Source organism: Sphaeramia orbicularis, chromosome 6, assembly GCF_902148855.1.
Source record: "Sphaeramia orbicularis chromosome 6, fSphaOr1.1, whole genome shotgun sequence".
In the NCBI taxonomy this organism is placed as follows: domain Eukaryota; kingdom Metazoa; phylum Chordata; class Actinopteri; order Kurtiformes; family Apogonidae; genus Sphaeramia; species Sphaeramia orbicularis.
Genome location: NC_043962.1, coordinates 41,084,925 through 41,100,918, shown reverse-complemented (window position 1 = coordinate 41,100,918; position 15,994 = coordinate 41,084,925). Strand labels below are relative to the sequence as shown.

Here is a 15,994-nt window from a genome sequence, read left to right as displayed (position 1 = left end):
CTTAAGTGACTTTTTTTTTTTTTTTACTTTATTTTTATTGTTTATTTTCTGTACATTACAAAACAAGACAAACATGGGGGACATATGGGATACATCGACTATAATAGACCTTGTGACTAACAATTGTTTTTAGTAGTGTGACGCTGAAGTGAAAATTGTCCATTTCTTCCATTTATCGTGACACTGTTCTTCTTCAGTCCTCAGTCTAGGGGTCAGAATCTCCATCTCAAATATTCCATTCACAGTTTGTATCCAGTCATTAGTTGTAGGTGGTTCTAATCTGCACCGTTTTTTTGGTAATAGCCTTTTTACAGGCAGCTAATAATATTTTAAACAAATATCTACTATTTTTTCTTATGTTATTACCAATAATACATCCAAAATACATCACCAAACATGTTTTAGGACTTGCATAACCCAATATCTTAGCAATTATTGAACATACATTATCCCAGAATGATGCAAGTTTAGGACATAACCAAAACACATGTGCATGATGTGCATTTCTTAAGTGACTTATCAACATCTATCATAACGTTGTCCTCTCCATTTTGCATTTTTTCAGTGAAAATCCGGTATTTTTATTTTACTGAGAATGTGCTTTTATCATCATGCTGAGATTACATTTGAGGGTTACTGTAAAAAAAACAGGGAAAACTTGAGAAAAAGTCCCTTTTTCAGTCAAACTCCGTAAGTTTCACTGGTGAATCAATGTTGTAGAAGATAACTGTGTTTCCACGTTCACTACGGAGCCTCTGAATGTCCAAATGGGTCATATGTGATGACCATGAAAAGATGAAAAACTGCATTTTACACCAATTATTTGCATGTAGTGATAGGATTAGTGGATCAGAAGTTATTAAACATTTTAGATTAGTAAATGCTTTTGGTCCCTGGTGTATGTTTGGGTGTTTATGAGTTAAAGTGTCTGTGGCCCCACCAGGGCAAGTGGTTCACTAATGGAAAGCCCCCTTTCTATACCATTTGGCTATTACCATGGAAAACCCTGCTTCGGAAACTGGGTCTTGGAGGTGATCCAGTCTAATTTCAGAGCATGTGTGCTAGGAAATAATTGACTTCCTCCATGTTTTACATTTTGTAGAGGGCCTTAGAGAGCACAGTCCGAAGCAGGTGGCTAAATTTGCATATCATTGGAAATGAGGCAGCCCAAGCCTGGGAAATCCTACAACCCAAGACTCTACATGCCCGGAAAACTTCCGCAGGGGTAATGACTGATGTCTCAGAGAGAGAATCCCTTTGAGGCTAACGAGGCTTCTCTTCAGCCAGGAGCAGCTGGAGGGCACCTGATAATATAGAATCAGTCCTGAACAAGTTGCACTGTAACGTTAGACTTGGAAAAATGCACATCTAATTGGTTTTTCCCAACTTTCACATTTAAAATTCACAGAGTTGCTGGTAAGCACTTGTATGACGGGTTTATAGCCTCAGTATAGTAGGTAAACATAATGTTTATGCACAACAAACTGTCAAATCGGGCAATTTTATATTTTACTACAGCAATAATTGTACTGTCTCAACTGCACAAAAGACAAAAATGTAATTTAGTCTGTACCCACAGCCTGTGCTCTGGCAAATTTCAGAGTCAAAAACAACATTTCTGTTTGTTTAAGGTGATAAACTACAAATCACTGATTGCTTCAGTTATGAGTGTGATGCCTCTTTATCGTTATGTGCTATAATTTCATTTCTCTCCTTTCAGAATCCTACTTTGGGACAGCTACTGTGTTTTAAAACCCTTCCAAGATGTGTCGACCTTCCACCTATCGCTGCAGATCAAGACGAGTCGGCGGAGTGGGCTGTTGCTCCTGGCTGCAGGAACAGATGATTACCTGTTTCTCGAGCTTCAAAATGGGAAAATACAGGTGAATAGATCAACAAACTGTAGAAGAAGAAGTTGTCTGGACTACACCTATTTGTTAGTTTGGTCAAAATAAAAACCTAAACAGAAATCCCTTTATTACAATACAAGTCAAGGACATAAGATAATAAGGATAAATTAGAAGCCAAAATATAAATTCTTAATTGTTAAATTGTAATTGTTAACTAAGTCACGTGCTATTTATGCCTAAAGAGAATGAGTATACGTAGAAAAAAACAAAGGTTTGTATATTAGTATGTAGCTTGCTTATGTACAAATTTTGCCCAATGCATATGTTATTGTCATTTTTGTGTTTTGTTTTAACATTCCAATGCAATGTCATGTAGTGACTTGGTCCATGTTGTTCCGGAATAAGATAATTAAATTTACATGAGTTTGATTATTTTACCTGAATAATAACTAATACTTGATTTATTTTGATATATACTCTAAAAAAATATAGCACTCATGAAATTTCTTATCCTATCAGAAACTTCTTAACTACAAATGTGTACAGTCTATTGTATTCAGTGCCAAACTACATTATTGAAAATGAATGACTTTGACTTTTGAGATTCATTCCACATCAAGACATGCATTTGACACTCTTTTTAGTCTTACTACACATGGCTCTAAATTTATTTTTTAATTCTCAAGACATCTTACCAACATAGAATGGATGTGTCAGCTTCAAAAGCACTGAGTTTTGTTATTAGAGATTTTGAAGGATTTTCATCAGAAATGACAATATCCTTGCATTCTCAATGAAGTGAAATCTCAGGGTAAATGTAATAAAAGAAAAACTGCCTTTCTTAGTCTTTTCCATTTTGCACTTTACTGTTATAGTTGATACACTGAACAAATAGACTCAAGGTTTTACAGAAATTATATTTTCTAACATGACAGGCATGTGAAAGACTCAGGACTTAATACTTTATTTCAGTGTGACACAGATCTGGTATTTTATCTGTGAAACTTCATGCAGTTCATAAAAAATCGTGAGCATAACTGAGCCAATTTCTGTATTTTCTGTAATTGTCTACATCATAATCTTGTAATGAAATCATCCTTGGCTTACGTTTTTTATGATTCAACAAATTTGATTTTGAATGGAAAGCGAGTCCAGGAATAGTGATGAGCATATGCTAGAGCACTGGCGGTACTATCCAGGACAAAGTTTCATAAATACTGTCACAATAATATCTGAAAGATTCACTCCATTTAAGGGTAGGTGCTCCCAAGTTTGCACTACAGCTGTAATACATTTCTTATTTGGCCCCGTGGTGCAGTTCACAAGAATAAGACACACCAAAATATATTTATTAAACTGCAAACCACAGTGTATGGGTAGAATAATGAAATTGTTTTCTTCCTGTAGGTACGGATGAACTTGGGTGCTGGTGAGGTGACGCTGTCCTCGTCATCAGGAGTGCAGCTGAACAACCTTCTGGACCACAAAGTGTCGCTCACAATGCAGGATGACAAACTCACGATGACGATTGATGAGCTCTTCTCCACTTACACCCCTCTAAACAACAACGGGGAACAGCTCAACATTGACCAAGGAGTTTGGCTGGGAGGAACAGGAAATTTAGACGCTTCGTACCTCAGTAATGCCATTCCGCCTTTCCGTGGCTGCATGACTGATGTCAAATTTGAGTCCCATCAATTTGACATTCTCAGCACAGCATTTAAAGAATGCCATGACACAAGGGAATCCTGCAGCAGTGAGTTTGAGGCTGGTGATGGAGAGACAACAAGTTTCAGCACCCCTGATTCATTCATATCCTTTCCTACTTGGAGTGGAGTTAGTGGCGGTCCAAGGGTCCTAGAGTTCCTAATGAAAACCACCATTGAGGATGCGCTACTTGTTTTTCATCCTGGCCGAGAGTCTGACTTTATTGCTATTGGTGTTGTGAGAGGGTTCCTCAAAGGTGCGGTGGACCTCGGTGATGGCATGGAATTACTGGAGAATACCCAGGTCCAGCTGGATGATGATCAGTGGCATAGAGTTAAGGTTCTGGTCAGCGAGGATTCTTTTGAGATTCACATTGACAGCCAGACTGCCTCCCTTCCTCTTGACCCCTCACAAAAATTGGACTTGGTTGGAAACCTGTATTTGGGAGGTGTCCAGGCAAAAATGAAGGAAGTCTTTCGTGAGAGTGGGTCCTTAAATCGCGTAGAAGAGGAAATGACAGCTGAATCATTCATAGGGTGCTTGGGGGAAATCAAAGTGAATAATAAGGACAGAAGTCTGCAGGATGCTTTGGTGACCAAAGATGTCCACGTCAAATGCGAGGGAGAAGACTATGACTACTCAAGTTATTATGATGTGGACACAACTACAACTTCTCCACCTATTTTTAGATATGATGATGTGGATTTAAGTGAACAGCACTGTTTCCCAACAGAGGACATGCCAGAGATATTCAGAAATGTCACCAAACTTCTTGACATCACTCCACTTCTTGTGCCTGAAGGTGGCGAAGTTTTCCTCGACATTAAGAACCTCCTTCCTACATTTGACCTCAATGCTGCAGGAATGCGTCAGTCCGAGATAATATTTACACTGAGGAATGAACCCTTCTATGGTATAGTTGATATAAATGTTAACACAAAGCGATTACAGAAGTTTACTCTCCTCGATGTCATCAATAAGAAAATTAAGTATATGCATGATGGAAATGAAAGGTATGCAGATCAAATTCAGCTCGAGGTAACTGCTCACAGTGACGGATACCTTCCAGAATGTCTGAAATTGCCCAGAGTGTATGTGGTTTCGGTTGAAGTTATTCCAGTCAACGATATACCGCAACTTAGTGGAGGAGAAATTACCATTACAGAAAAGGGCAGAACTCGTTTGAGCCCCAGCCTTATCAAAATCATGGACTCTGACACCCGGTGCGATGAATTAGTAGTAACTGTAACCTCAGAACCCTCCACGGAAGTTGGTTACTTAGAAAATGGGCAGCAGCCAGGCAGAAGCATCACAGAGTTCACCTGCAGAGAGCTGAAGGATGGAAATATCTACTTTGTGCACAGAGGAGGTAGTCCTTCTGCTATGACTTTGAAAGTATCTGATGGACAGTCTGTAAGTCATTCATCTACATTTAAGCTGTCGGTGACCCAGCCACATGTGACTATCGTTACCAACACCGGTCTTATGTTGTCTCAAGGGAGCAACTCATCCATTAGTATTCAAAATCTGGCTGTCCTTGCTCATCCACGTAATGGAGATATCATGTTTAACGTCACTCAGCCTTTGATGCATGGAGAATTACAGATTCTGACCGATTATGGAATGTACAAGCAGGTGACAACATTTCATCAATCTGACCTGGATCAACATCGCCTTAGGTACTTCAGCACAGACTCAAGTGATCAAGAAGATATCGTGGTTGAGAGGATTCAGTTCAATGTACACTTGGGGCAGTTTTCCCTTTGGAACAACACCTTTATGGTCAAAATTGTACCTGCAGAAGTTAAAGTGTCTAACCTGGTTCCGCTGGACGTCAATGGTGGTGAAGTGAAAATCAGACACACAGAACTTCTGGCTGAAGTGAAAGGGAAAAACCCAGATCCACAAACTGTAAAATACATCCTTGTCAAGCCTCCAACTCTAGGAATTCTACAGTTGTTAGACACCCAGCTAGCTGAGGGTGACATTTTTACCCAGAAGGACATTATGGATAGTAGCGTTAGCTATAAGGTACGGGTACAAAGAGCTGTGGATAGTATAGACCAGTTCCAGTTCCGAGTCATGGCCGATGATCAGTACTCTCCTTTGTACACCTTCCCAATAACCATCCTTGCCAATGCAGATGCTCCTGTTTTGACCAATGAGCAGTTGGTTGTCTTGCAGGGTGGTGAACAAACTCTGAACAAAAACTATCTGTGGATACATTCACCACATTCTACAGATTTTATGTACCAGATCACACAGGTACCAAGGTATGGACGAATTATAAGGGACTCTCCACCGGGCCAACCTAGATTCGAGGGGGCGATTAAAGTATTCAGCAACGAAGATCTTGAACTTGACAGGCTCATTTACAAGCATGATGGGTCCAAGACAAGCAGCGATGAGTTTCAATTTATAGCATTCGATCAAGAAGCAGAAAGTTCAAATAATCAAGAAACTCTGAGAGGTGTTTTCAGAATATCTGTGCAATCTAAAAATGAGCATGCTCCTGTGAGGGTTGTGGATAAAATCTTCAATGTGGAGCGATACGGTAAGCGTCTGCTAACAACTGACGTGATTCAATTTAAGGATGATGACTCAGGCTTTAACGACACCCAAATTGTCTACGCCCGTGAGGGAATCCTCTCAGGCAACATCGTCTTAACATCAAATCCCACTCAACCTCTTTTCCGCTTCACACAAGCTGACCTTCGAGATAAGAAAGTTCTCTTCATTCACCACGGAGCAGACCGGGAACGGTTCTCTTTGCAAGTGTCAGACGGGTTCCATAAAACCACTACGTTACTTGAAATCCAGGCAGGTTCACCTTACCTGCGAGTGGTGAATAACACAATCATCGTCATTGACCACGGAAGCACGAAGACCCTTAACACCACCCTTTTGAGCGCCGACTCCAACATGGACATCAGGGACGACAGTGAGATCAAGTTCCAAATCATTTCCCCTCCCAGTGATGGCAGAATTATTGTGAGTGGTATTGAAGCAACACAGTTCACCCAAGAGGACCTGAAAAAGGGTGTTGTGTCATATGAACATAATTATGAGAGTCTGAGGTCAAAGGACTCCTTCAGTTTCACCGTACAAGCAAAAGGACATTCTGAGGAGGGAACATTCAGAGTTAAAATATTCAAACAAGGCTACCTGTCTGAACCTGAGGTGATAACCAATGACGTCATTTTTCCTACGAAGGGGAGCACACCGTAATCAACCAGGATCATCTCAAGGTAATGTTCACTGAATCTGTAATTAAAATACATGGAGCAAAACTGATGTTTGCTTGTGTTTCAGATACAGCTGACAGACCTATAATTTGAATTCATTTGCATTTGACATTTAATCTGCATAGCACACATTTGTTTTTATTCAATAAGATAACATTTAATATTTATACACTTTGGCAGTAATTCGACAAAATATTTTTGTTGTCTTCCTCGAGTTTACTTTTTCTTTGTGAATAGATCGTTCACATGACTCATTCCTGAATACGGGCCTGTTTTGTAACCCTGTCTCTAATCTACATCATAACCACATGAAAGCAGAGCTAAATATGACTGTGCAGTTGCTGCTTTTAATCTAGTTTATGTACTAAATTACAGTCTATTAAGTGTGGAAAACAGAGCACTAAGTATCCCCGGAGGAGCTTCCTGAAGCCCACTGTAATTTATAAGACGAGCTTGCCTGCACTTCATCGTGAACACAATTAAAGAGGTTTAAATTGTTGGTCCATTCATAACACATTACATCTACTGTGAGGATTTTGGCATTCAAAACAATAAAGCTGTCTGGTACTTAGTTAAATTTCCCATTTTGAATCTGTTATAATGACTGAAGATTGAGATGCATACACATGGGTAGAGGTATAAAGTGAACCAATCCTGGTCACCATGGCTTATAGAGGTAACTTACTGACTTAGTTTCTGGGTGCAGGCATATTGTCGGTCCTTACTAGTAAACTAAAAGCAGCAGTATTTTCAAAATATCCTCCTGCAGAAAGAGTTTGAAACACTCCAAGGCTCCGAGCTCCAAAGAGTCGATTAAACTTGAGCATAAATCAGAGCGTGTATAAATCTGTAATGCGTCTAGAAGAGGTTCCAGAAGTCACAACATTGATTTCAAATGTCTCTGTTTACCATTAACTTTCACACTGTGCCCAATGTCTATAGTTTATGCCACGCTAGTACTAATACAGAACACAGACACTCTACTTTTCGGCCGTTTGTAGACATAAATGTAGTAAGTTGTGCTGAAATGAACATATTATGCAGTTCATTTGCCACGAAGAAAAGATTAAAGGCAGCCAGCTCCGATCGTCAACATGAAATATTACTTCCGATATCAAAAGAGAAGTTGTTTGCCAAAGTTTTATTAGTCTATTTGATTTGTTCTGTGAACTGTCACTGTCGCAGTTGCATGACTCTCAGCTAGCTTTGCCAGCTGTGAGTAGTTTATCCATTTTCAGCAACTGTGTACAGTATGTAAATGCTACTTTTTGTGATTTTGAAGCACATTTTAAGTATGTAGATAGATAGATAGATAGATAGATAGATAGATAGATAGATAGATAGATAGATAGATAGATAGATAGATAGATTAAAAAAAAAGTCAAAAGCATACTAAATACAATTAATTGTTGATAAAGTACTACTATGTTGATATGCTGATGGAAAAGTTACATTAAGTTTTGTAATTTGCTAATGAGATTATGCATAGATTGACGGAACAGATAGATATTAAGTGTTAAACCTCCTGCATGTTTAACATGGCATGTGAGCACACAATGTTGACACCAAGGTTATTATCGTTAACGAAAACTAACGAAATGATGAAAACTAGAATTGAAAAAACATTTTCATTAACTAAAATAAATAAGAACTATAATTAAAAGAAAAAAAACAATAACTAACTGAAACTGTATTGTGTGCTTACAAAACTAACTAAAACGTATAAAAATTATGGATAAAATTCAAATTCAAGTTTTCGTCTTTGTCAACGTCTGATTGATACGGAAGCGATTTATTTCGCTCTAGCAATTTTAGCTAGTGGCACCATAGGATACTTCATGGTTTGTCTCTTCTCGTCACTTGTCATTTAGTCGTCTCCTTGTCCCCACTCTACCTGGAAACATGGAGACTGAAGTTGGGAGAAAGCAGCAGAGTCCTGTCTGGGATTTATTTGAATACGACGGCGAAGAAGATAAAAGATACGACAAAACTAAAATTCATACTAAAACTAAACTAAAACTAAGCATTTAGGAAAAAAATGAAAACTAATTAAAACTAGCAAACCTGCTCTAAAAACAAATTAAAACTAACTGAATTAGAAAAAAAGTCAAAACTAAATAAAACTAAACCATAATGAAAAATCCAAAACTATTATAACCTTGGTTGACACTGTCATTTCAAGTTCGCATCCAACACCTGCAAGGTGTTTTCTTAAACTGATGAATCAAATGAATTGATTCGGAATTGATTTGCAACAGATGAACGAATCGAAAGAATTGAGTTAGTTAAAAGAATCAGACTAGATACACAAACAGACAGACAGATTAAAAAAAAGTTGAAAGCATACTAAATACAATTAACTATTGACAAAGTTCAACTATGTTGATATATTAATGGAAAAGTTATATTAAGTTTTGTAATTTGCTAACAAAATTATTCATAGATGGACGGAACAGATACATATCAAGTGTTAAACCTCCTGCATGTTTAACATGGCACGTGGCGCAGCACACATGGTTGACACTGTCATTTCAAGTTCGGGTCCAACACTTGCAGGGTGTTTTTTTAAACTGGTGAATCAAATGAATCGATTCGGAATTGATTTGCAACAGATGAACGAATCGAAAGAATTGAGTTAGTTAAAAGAATCGGACTACATACACAGACAGACAGACAGACAGATTTTTTTTTTAAAAAGTGGAAAGCATATTAAATATAATTAACTATTGATAAAGTACTACTATGTTGATAAACTAATGGAAAAGTTATATTAAGTTTTGTAATTTGCCAACAAGATTATTCATAAATGGATGGAACAGATATATATCAAGTGTTAAACCTCCTGCTTGTTTAATATGGTATATGGCACAATGAAATAAGCACATGGTTGACACTCATTTCAATTTCGTGTCCAACACTTGCAGAGTGTTTTTTAAACTGATGAATCAATTCGGAATTGATTTGCAACAGATGAACGAATCGAAAGAATCGAGTTAGTTAAAAGAATCGGACCTAGACAGACAGACAGACAGATAGAACAGATAGATAGATAGATAGATAGATAGATAGATAGATAGCTAGATAGATAGATAGATAGATATGATAGATAGATAGTAGAATAGATAGATAGATAGCTGTTAATGTTACATGTGATCAAGCATGGACTACAATAACAATAATCCCCTCCATCTCCATTTGCTGTGTTATTTCCTCGTAGGTGGACCAAGCAGACATCCTGCCTACAGAATGGTGTTTACCATTAAAGAGCCTCCTCGTCTCGGACATGTAGTCAAGCTAACAAACACTTCCGACAGTGAGCGTCCCCTATCCTGGACTACATCCACTCCTTCACCCAGGAGGATGTGGATCAGGCCGCATTCTCTATGTGTCTGCATCTATCCAGGGCTGTTGCCTTTAATTTAATCTGTTGTTATAAATCAATAGTGCAGCTTATTCCCTTCAAATTCCTACTGAGAGTAAAATCAGACAAAAGGCAGCCTCTGACTTTAATATGCCTGTGGTTCAAGGTTTATTTTTAGTATATCAATAACTTATTTTCACACTGATGTCTTGCAGGGTGATGATGCCTTCACAGTGGATGTCAGTAATGGTTTTACCACCGTGGAGGACTTGCGTGTCGCTGTAAACATTGTTCCCCGGATCATCCCCCTCCAAACGTTCAACTTCACTGTGAAGGAAGGCCTCAGCAGAGCGGTTAACGCCGACGTTATCAACATCTCACATCCGTTCTACTCTTCAGTAAACATTGACTTTGTCGTAGAAGACCCTCCCCAACACGGGGAAAATCCGATACCTGGATGGAGGACGAACTTTCATATTTTACATGGGAAGAGGTATGTCCTGGCATGGTTTTATTTATACACTGTTGTCCATGAAGTTGGAAATAATTTTACTTTCCTATTATTATCGTATTTAACCCATAAAGCACAGGTGTCAAACATGTGGCCCGGGGGCCAAATCCAGCAACAGCAACAGAAAACCCATAGCTGGGTCTTAGGAGGTTAAAAGTGCAAAATACAGAGGGTAATATTATAAAAAATGTTGATAAATAATTTAAGAAAGGTTGAATAGAGAGAAAAATGCATTTGAGAACTGCCACAAAAGTAGCACTGGGTCTTTATGGGTTAATACAAATGAGTAATCACCTTTGACCAGAGCCAATGATTACATCAGGGTGCTTGTCCAGGTCGTGAATGTCTTTAAAAGTATGGAAAAAATGTTTGCTCAAAGGCACATAATCTTGTAAAGATAAGAAATACATGAGGAAAGTATATAAAAACTTAATATGATTTCGCTAACAGTCGACACTGGAATGATTTCCAGTGAAACTGTTTGTGTGATATTCATGCACTTTTACGATTTTCATATGTTTTGAAAAACATTTCTGTCAGGTAAAATGTAATTTACTGGTGATTATTCATTCGTTCATTCATGCATTTATTATACTGAACTTTTCTACTGTACACAACAGGTACAGTCCTCAAACCAAAAAAAGTAGGCATGCAAATATAAAAGTACATAAGTCCAGGTCTGGGGAAAAATGGCAGTTTGGGAAAAAGTTTGGAATTTTTATTTGGATAAAGAGCAAACACCCTGTACATACTGAGTCCAAGTTACACTTTATTATCAAAAATAAATCACATTGTCACAATCATTTTGTGAAAAGAGGTAAAAGTTTTATTCTAACTTTAATTCAAGTAAAAATTCAATGTCATATCCAAACAAAAATAAAATCAGAAGCGTGTTGACAACTGATCAAATTACACAGCCCTTTTCTCCGTTTTGGTGTGAATTCTTGTTTCATCTTGGTTTGATATCAATCATATAAAATCACAAAGTCAAATATCATCGTTCTGTGGATAAACAACTGGTTAGCAGGGCACCGGCTTTTTGCTACTACTGAATAAGCGCTTCTTCACATGAATTATTCTAACATTATTTCCAGTTCATGCATGAAATTTTCTCTTTCCTTCTGTCAAATTTTCATATTTTCCTTTTATTTTTCTGATGATCCTGGCATTTCAAAGAGACGTACCTGCAGAGATGTCATCCTAAAATCCCCAAGAGTAATGTTTTCCATCCACTGGCATAAACACGAGCTGTAAAATAAAGCTTGCGCCTATTTATTTACCAAATGGTTGCTTTCAAATGGTGTGTACGGCATGTAAAGCCAAATCCACCTAAACATGTGATCTTCAATCTAATACTGTGAGGATTATTGAGTTTGTTTATTCTTTCGTTCTCTAAGGCAAAGAAGTGCCAGTAGCTGAATATGATTTTTGCATTTCAGATTCATTTGAATTTCATCAGGGACCAAAAGCTTCCCTAAGGACCCCCCAAAAAACCCCAATAATCCATTTTTTTTTTTTTTTATCCCGTTTTACATAACTCCGGGGGAGTATGACATCTTCCTCTCTCGACCAGATTGCGGTGGTTGTTCAAGAGGATTCCAAACCAGGGCGTCACTATGGAACTTTCCCCAGTTACTATTCAGTTCTTTTTTTTTTAATGTTGCACCAAATAGAAAGGAAAGGAGAAACATTCTGGGAGCTGCTGCAGATATCTGGTCCCTCTTCGTGAGGTTCAGAGGCCACAGCTTTAGGAAAATATTAAAAATGCATGAGTTGGTTACTGGTGGAAAAAACCTCATGCATCTGAATGGACCACATAGTTACTGGAGATAGTTAGACACATATCTTATAAGCTCCTACATCTAGCTCAGGTCTGCCTCTGCTCCTCTCTCTTTGCTGAAGCATTGTGGAAAAATTGACGATTGCCTTGGACTGCCTGAAGCCAAAATAAACCGGCCCAGTATATTCCTATAATAATGTGGGAGGTGCACACAAACCTCTCGTGCTTCGCTACTGCCATACCCCCTCCAGTGTCTCTCAGACATCCCTTGTGCGAAACTCCAACGGGTTAGTTCAGAGCAACGATTACATTTGTAGCGAGGAGACAACGGCGTAGACATTTTTTTTAAAATTTGCTCGATATGTGTGCTTTTCTGTTTGTGTTTTCCTCTTGGAGAATACAACAAAGTGGCTTCTCCAAATGAGGACCATATTGAAGGATAAAACGTCCACACTTTCAGTCAGCCGAGCATTTAAAACCACACTATAATTGTTCTCAAATTAAAGTCGATGTGTGCGCGCTTTTCTGTATTGTATTGTGTGTATTTTTTCCATCACTTCAATGCTTTTCTTCTTGGCTAAACCATCCTGTTTATGTGAATGGACACTGGGGGCCATATTTGTTGTATTTACTAAGGTCACGAACAGTACATGTAAAAAGGGGTACAGTGAGAACATTGAGAGCAGTTCATGCCAAAATCATCAACCACAAAAATGTATAGGAACTTTATGTGCTTGTGGTCCAGATGTGTCATGTAAGCATAGAATCAGTGTCAGTGTATGGGCTTTTTCTAACCACAGCACAGAGTATGATTTACTCACTTTCTGAACAATAAAGTCGTGTCAACTTTGAGAAACATATGCCATGCAGCGTGGGATCCAAGTTGGGGGAAATATAGAATATCTGTAGCTCTTTGTTCCAATAAAGACTGGCTTTAATCAGATTCAGCTCTGCATCAGGTCTCCATTAGGTCTTCCATCTGTGGAAACCTATTAAGTGTCTGTTTTTCTTCACAGAGAACAAATATTTTAGAAGAAAGTGAGATGGTTTCTGAGTTTTTTATTAGTCACTTTCTAACTTGTAGTAATGACTCATGAACTGATGATTATGCATCCATCCTGTATTAACCCTCCAGTATCCAGGTGCGCCTTTTAGGCACACTTTGCACATCGTGTTAAAAAACTTAATATTATTTTTCAGAATTTAAATAAGGTTAGAATTCAAAAGTTGTTCATTTTTGTATGATCTTTAAAATTCTGGCCACCAACTAAAATGTGCACATTGTAAACAAAAGAAAATTATAAGACTAGCATCTGTCTCCCAAGTGTGCCTAAAACGCACTATTTCTTCCATTTGATATGTATGATTAGGGCTGACCTTGATTTACAAAAATAAAATCAAATTAGAGCAGAAAAATGAATATACATTATTTAATAGTTTGATTTATAGGTGTGCCTTTTTTGAAACACTTGGTGACAGATGCTAGTATTTTGAACATTTGACCTAGCGCCAAAAATAATAATGCAAATTAACCAATGTTTAGTTTAGTTTAGTTTAGTTTAGTTGAAAGGGGACAATGCAATTTCATAAAACACATGGTTACACATGGTTAAAAAAAGACAGAATTAGCCAGAAGGCTAGTTTTCATCTGTAGTCCCCTGGCCAAGTTTTAAAAAGGCAGTAAAAAAAAAAAAACATTTACAGGAGAAAGACATGGTTAGACACTTGATAGGGCACTAATGTAACAAATATCATATAGATAACAGACTGTTAGGGGAGCACAAAACACACAATACCTGTACAATATAATACAAGATACATATTCAAACACTTACTATAAAATTAAAAGAGAATAAGACCTCACAACATATCACGACAACATTTGATCACAACATCAAAACATCACAACAGGTTTGTCTTTTAGTGTTGGCAGCTATAGGTGTTGATAAGCCACATTTTCAATTTTTTGGTGAAGGCCTTGTATGTTGTAAGCAGTTTAACCTCCTCAGGTACTGAGTTCCACTCACTAGCACTCCTCACTGACCAGGCCGACTGACTGAAAGTGCTCCTACGCAGAGGAATGACACAGTCACCTCTGCCAGAGCCTCCAGTGACACGCTCAGAGCTGTTTCTTTGGCTAATGTTGGAGTTAATCATTGACATATGCCAGGCTGCAAAAATCAAATAATATGTGATCCACTTTTAGTAGTATATTGAAAACAAAATAATTTGTTGTGCTGTTTGCATCCAAAAAATTGGTTTGTTTACATTACAAACACTGCATTTAAAGGGTTAAAAATGTGACAATTATTGAGTATTGGTATTTTTATTACGGCTCAAGTTGATGAAATAGAAAAAAGTGTAAAAGAATTAAAAACAACTGTATGAAATTTTTTTTGACATTATTCGACAGTGTGCCAAAAAGGCACACTTGTGCTTAGTAAGGGCCTTGCTGGACAGGATATCAAGGGTTAAAGTACAAATTATGGATCTTGATTCCTGTAGTGACACACACATTAGTCCGTGAGTAAAACTGATGGCCACTTGTCTAAAACCAGCCTCTGTTTATCGTCAAGGCGAACAGACTGATTGTCTCGTTGACTTTCCCCTGATCAGTAATGATGGGGTTGTTATTCCAGAAGGATGCCAGTCATATGGGATCCATTTGGCACTTCCTGTTCTCTGAAGCAGGTCTTCTCATCATAGCAGAAACTGGGTTTTGTGTGAACAAAGCTTTATCTGTGCTGTACTTGGGAGAAAAGAACCGCTTGTAAATTTGTCAAAATGCATAAGGAAAAGGAAAATGTTAGCTCAGCAGATTATTTGATCCAGATAGGAATACAAGACTGGAGGACAAGAACACCCGACGCTGGGTGCTGAGATTTCCTTTTCTGTATGCAGAAAGTCAACAGTGTTGGCTTGGCCTGGCCGCAGGTGCTGTTTTCTATCTAGCTCACTTGACACTGGATGACTGATTCCTTTGTGCATCTGGTTTCCCTCAAGGTTTCGTCTCACAAGAGAGATTCTCCTCGTCTTTGTATTGCTAGACTTTTAAGTGCTGATTATAGCCTTTGTCTAAAAGATAAATCTTGCAAATGCAAGAAACTATACATACAGCCCAGTACAAATGTATGTCTCTCCTTCTCTCGCAGCCTCTTATATACAAATGTTTATATTCGTGAAAATAAACAGAGTTAATCTCGATGTTAAGAATATAAACATGATGTGAAGTAAAGAGTTAATAAGGGGGAAGTCCAGAAGTTTTATGCTGCATTCTGTAAACAGGGAAACTCTCAAGAGACATATTAACCCTTTCATGCATGAATTGTGAGAGCCGTAATCAAGATTTTTTATTCCTCGAGGCATTAAAAAAACAATGCAATAGAAGTTGTTTTTATGAACCCATTTTTCATGGAGTTGCAAAAATGTCCACTCAGCTGGACGCCATGCTTTAAATTTTTGAAGCAAAGAAACGTATTTACTGATAAACTGTGTGAAAACCATGAAATGAAAACATTTTTAATGCAGATAATCTGATGT

General features: G+C 37.9%; 1 protein-coding gene across 1 annotated transcript in view; it reads left to right on the top strand.

The window, feature by feature from the left end:
* Positions 1-1,157: 1,157 nt before the first annotated feature.
* The window catches only part of cspg4 (chondroitin sulfate proteoglycan 4), a 61,388-nt gene continuing 46,551 nt past the window's right edge, over positions 1,158-15,994 (top strand). Inside the window, 11 exon segments of the mRNA XM_030135616.1 lie at positions 1,158-1,225; positions 1,721-1,883; positions 3,258-6,756; positions 6,759-6,805; positions 10,020-10,044; positions 10,047-10,115; positions 10,118-10,168; positions 10,171-10,202; positions 10,376-10,600; positions 10,602-10,624; positions 10,626-10,656. Coding sequence (XP_029991476.1) covers positions 1,158-1,225; positions 1,721-1,883; positions 3,258-6,756; positions 6,759-6,805; positions 10,020-10,044; positions 10,047-10,115; positions 10,118-10,168; positions 10,171-10,202; positions 10,376-10,600; positions 10,602-10,624; positions 10,626-10,656 — 4,233 coding nt within the window.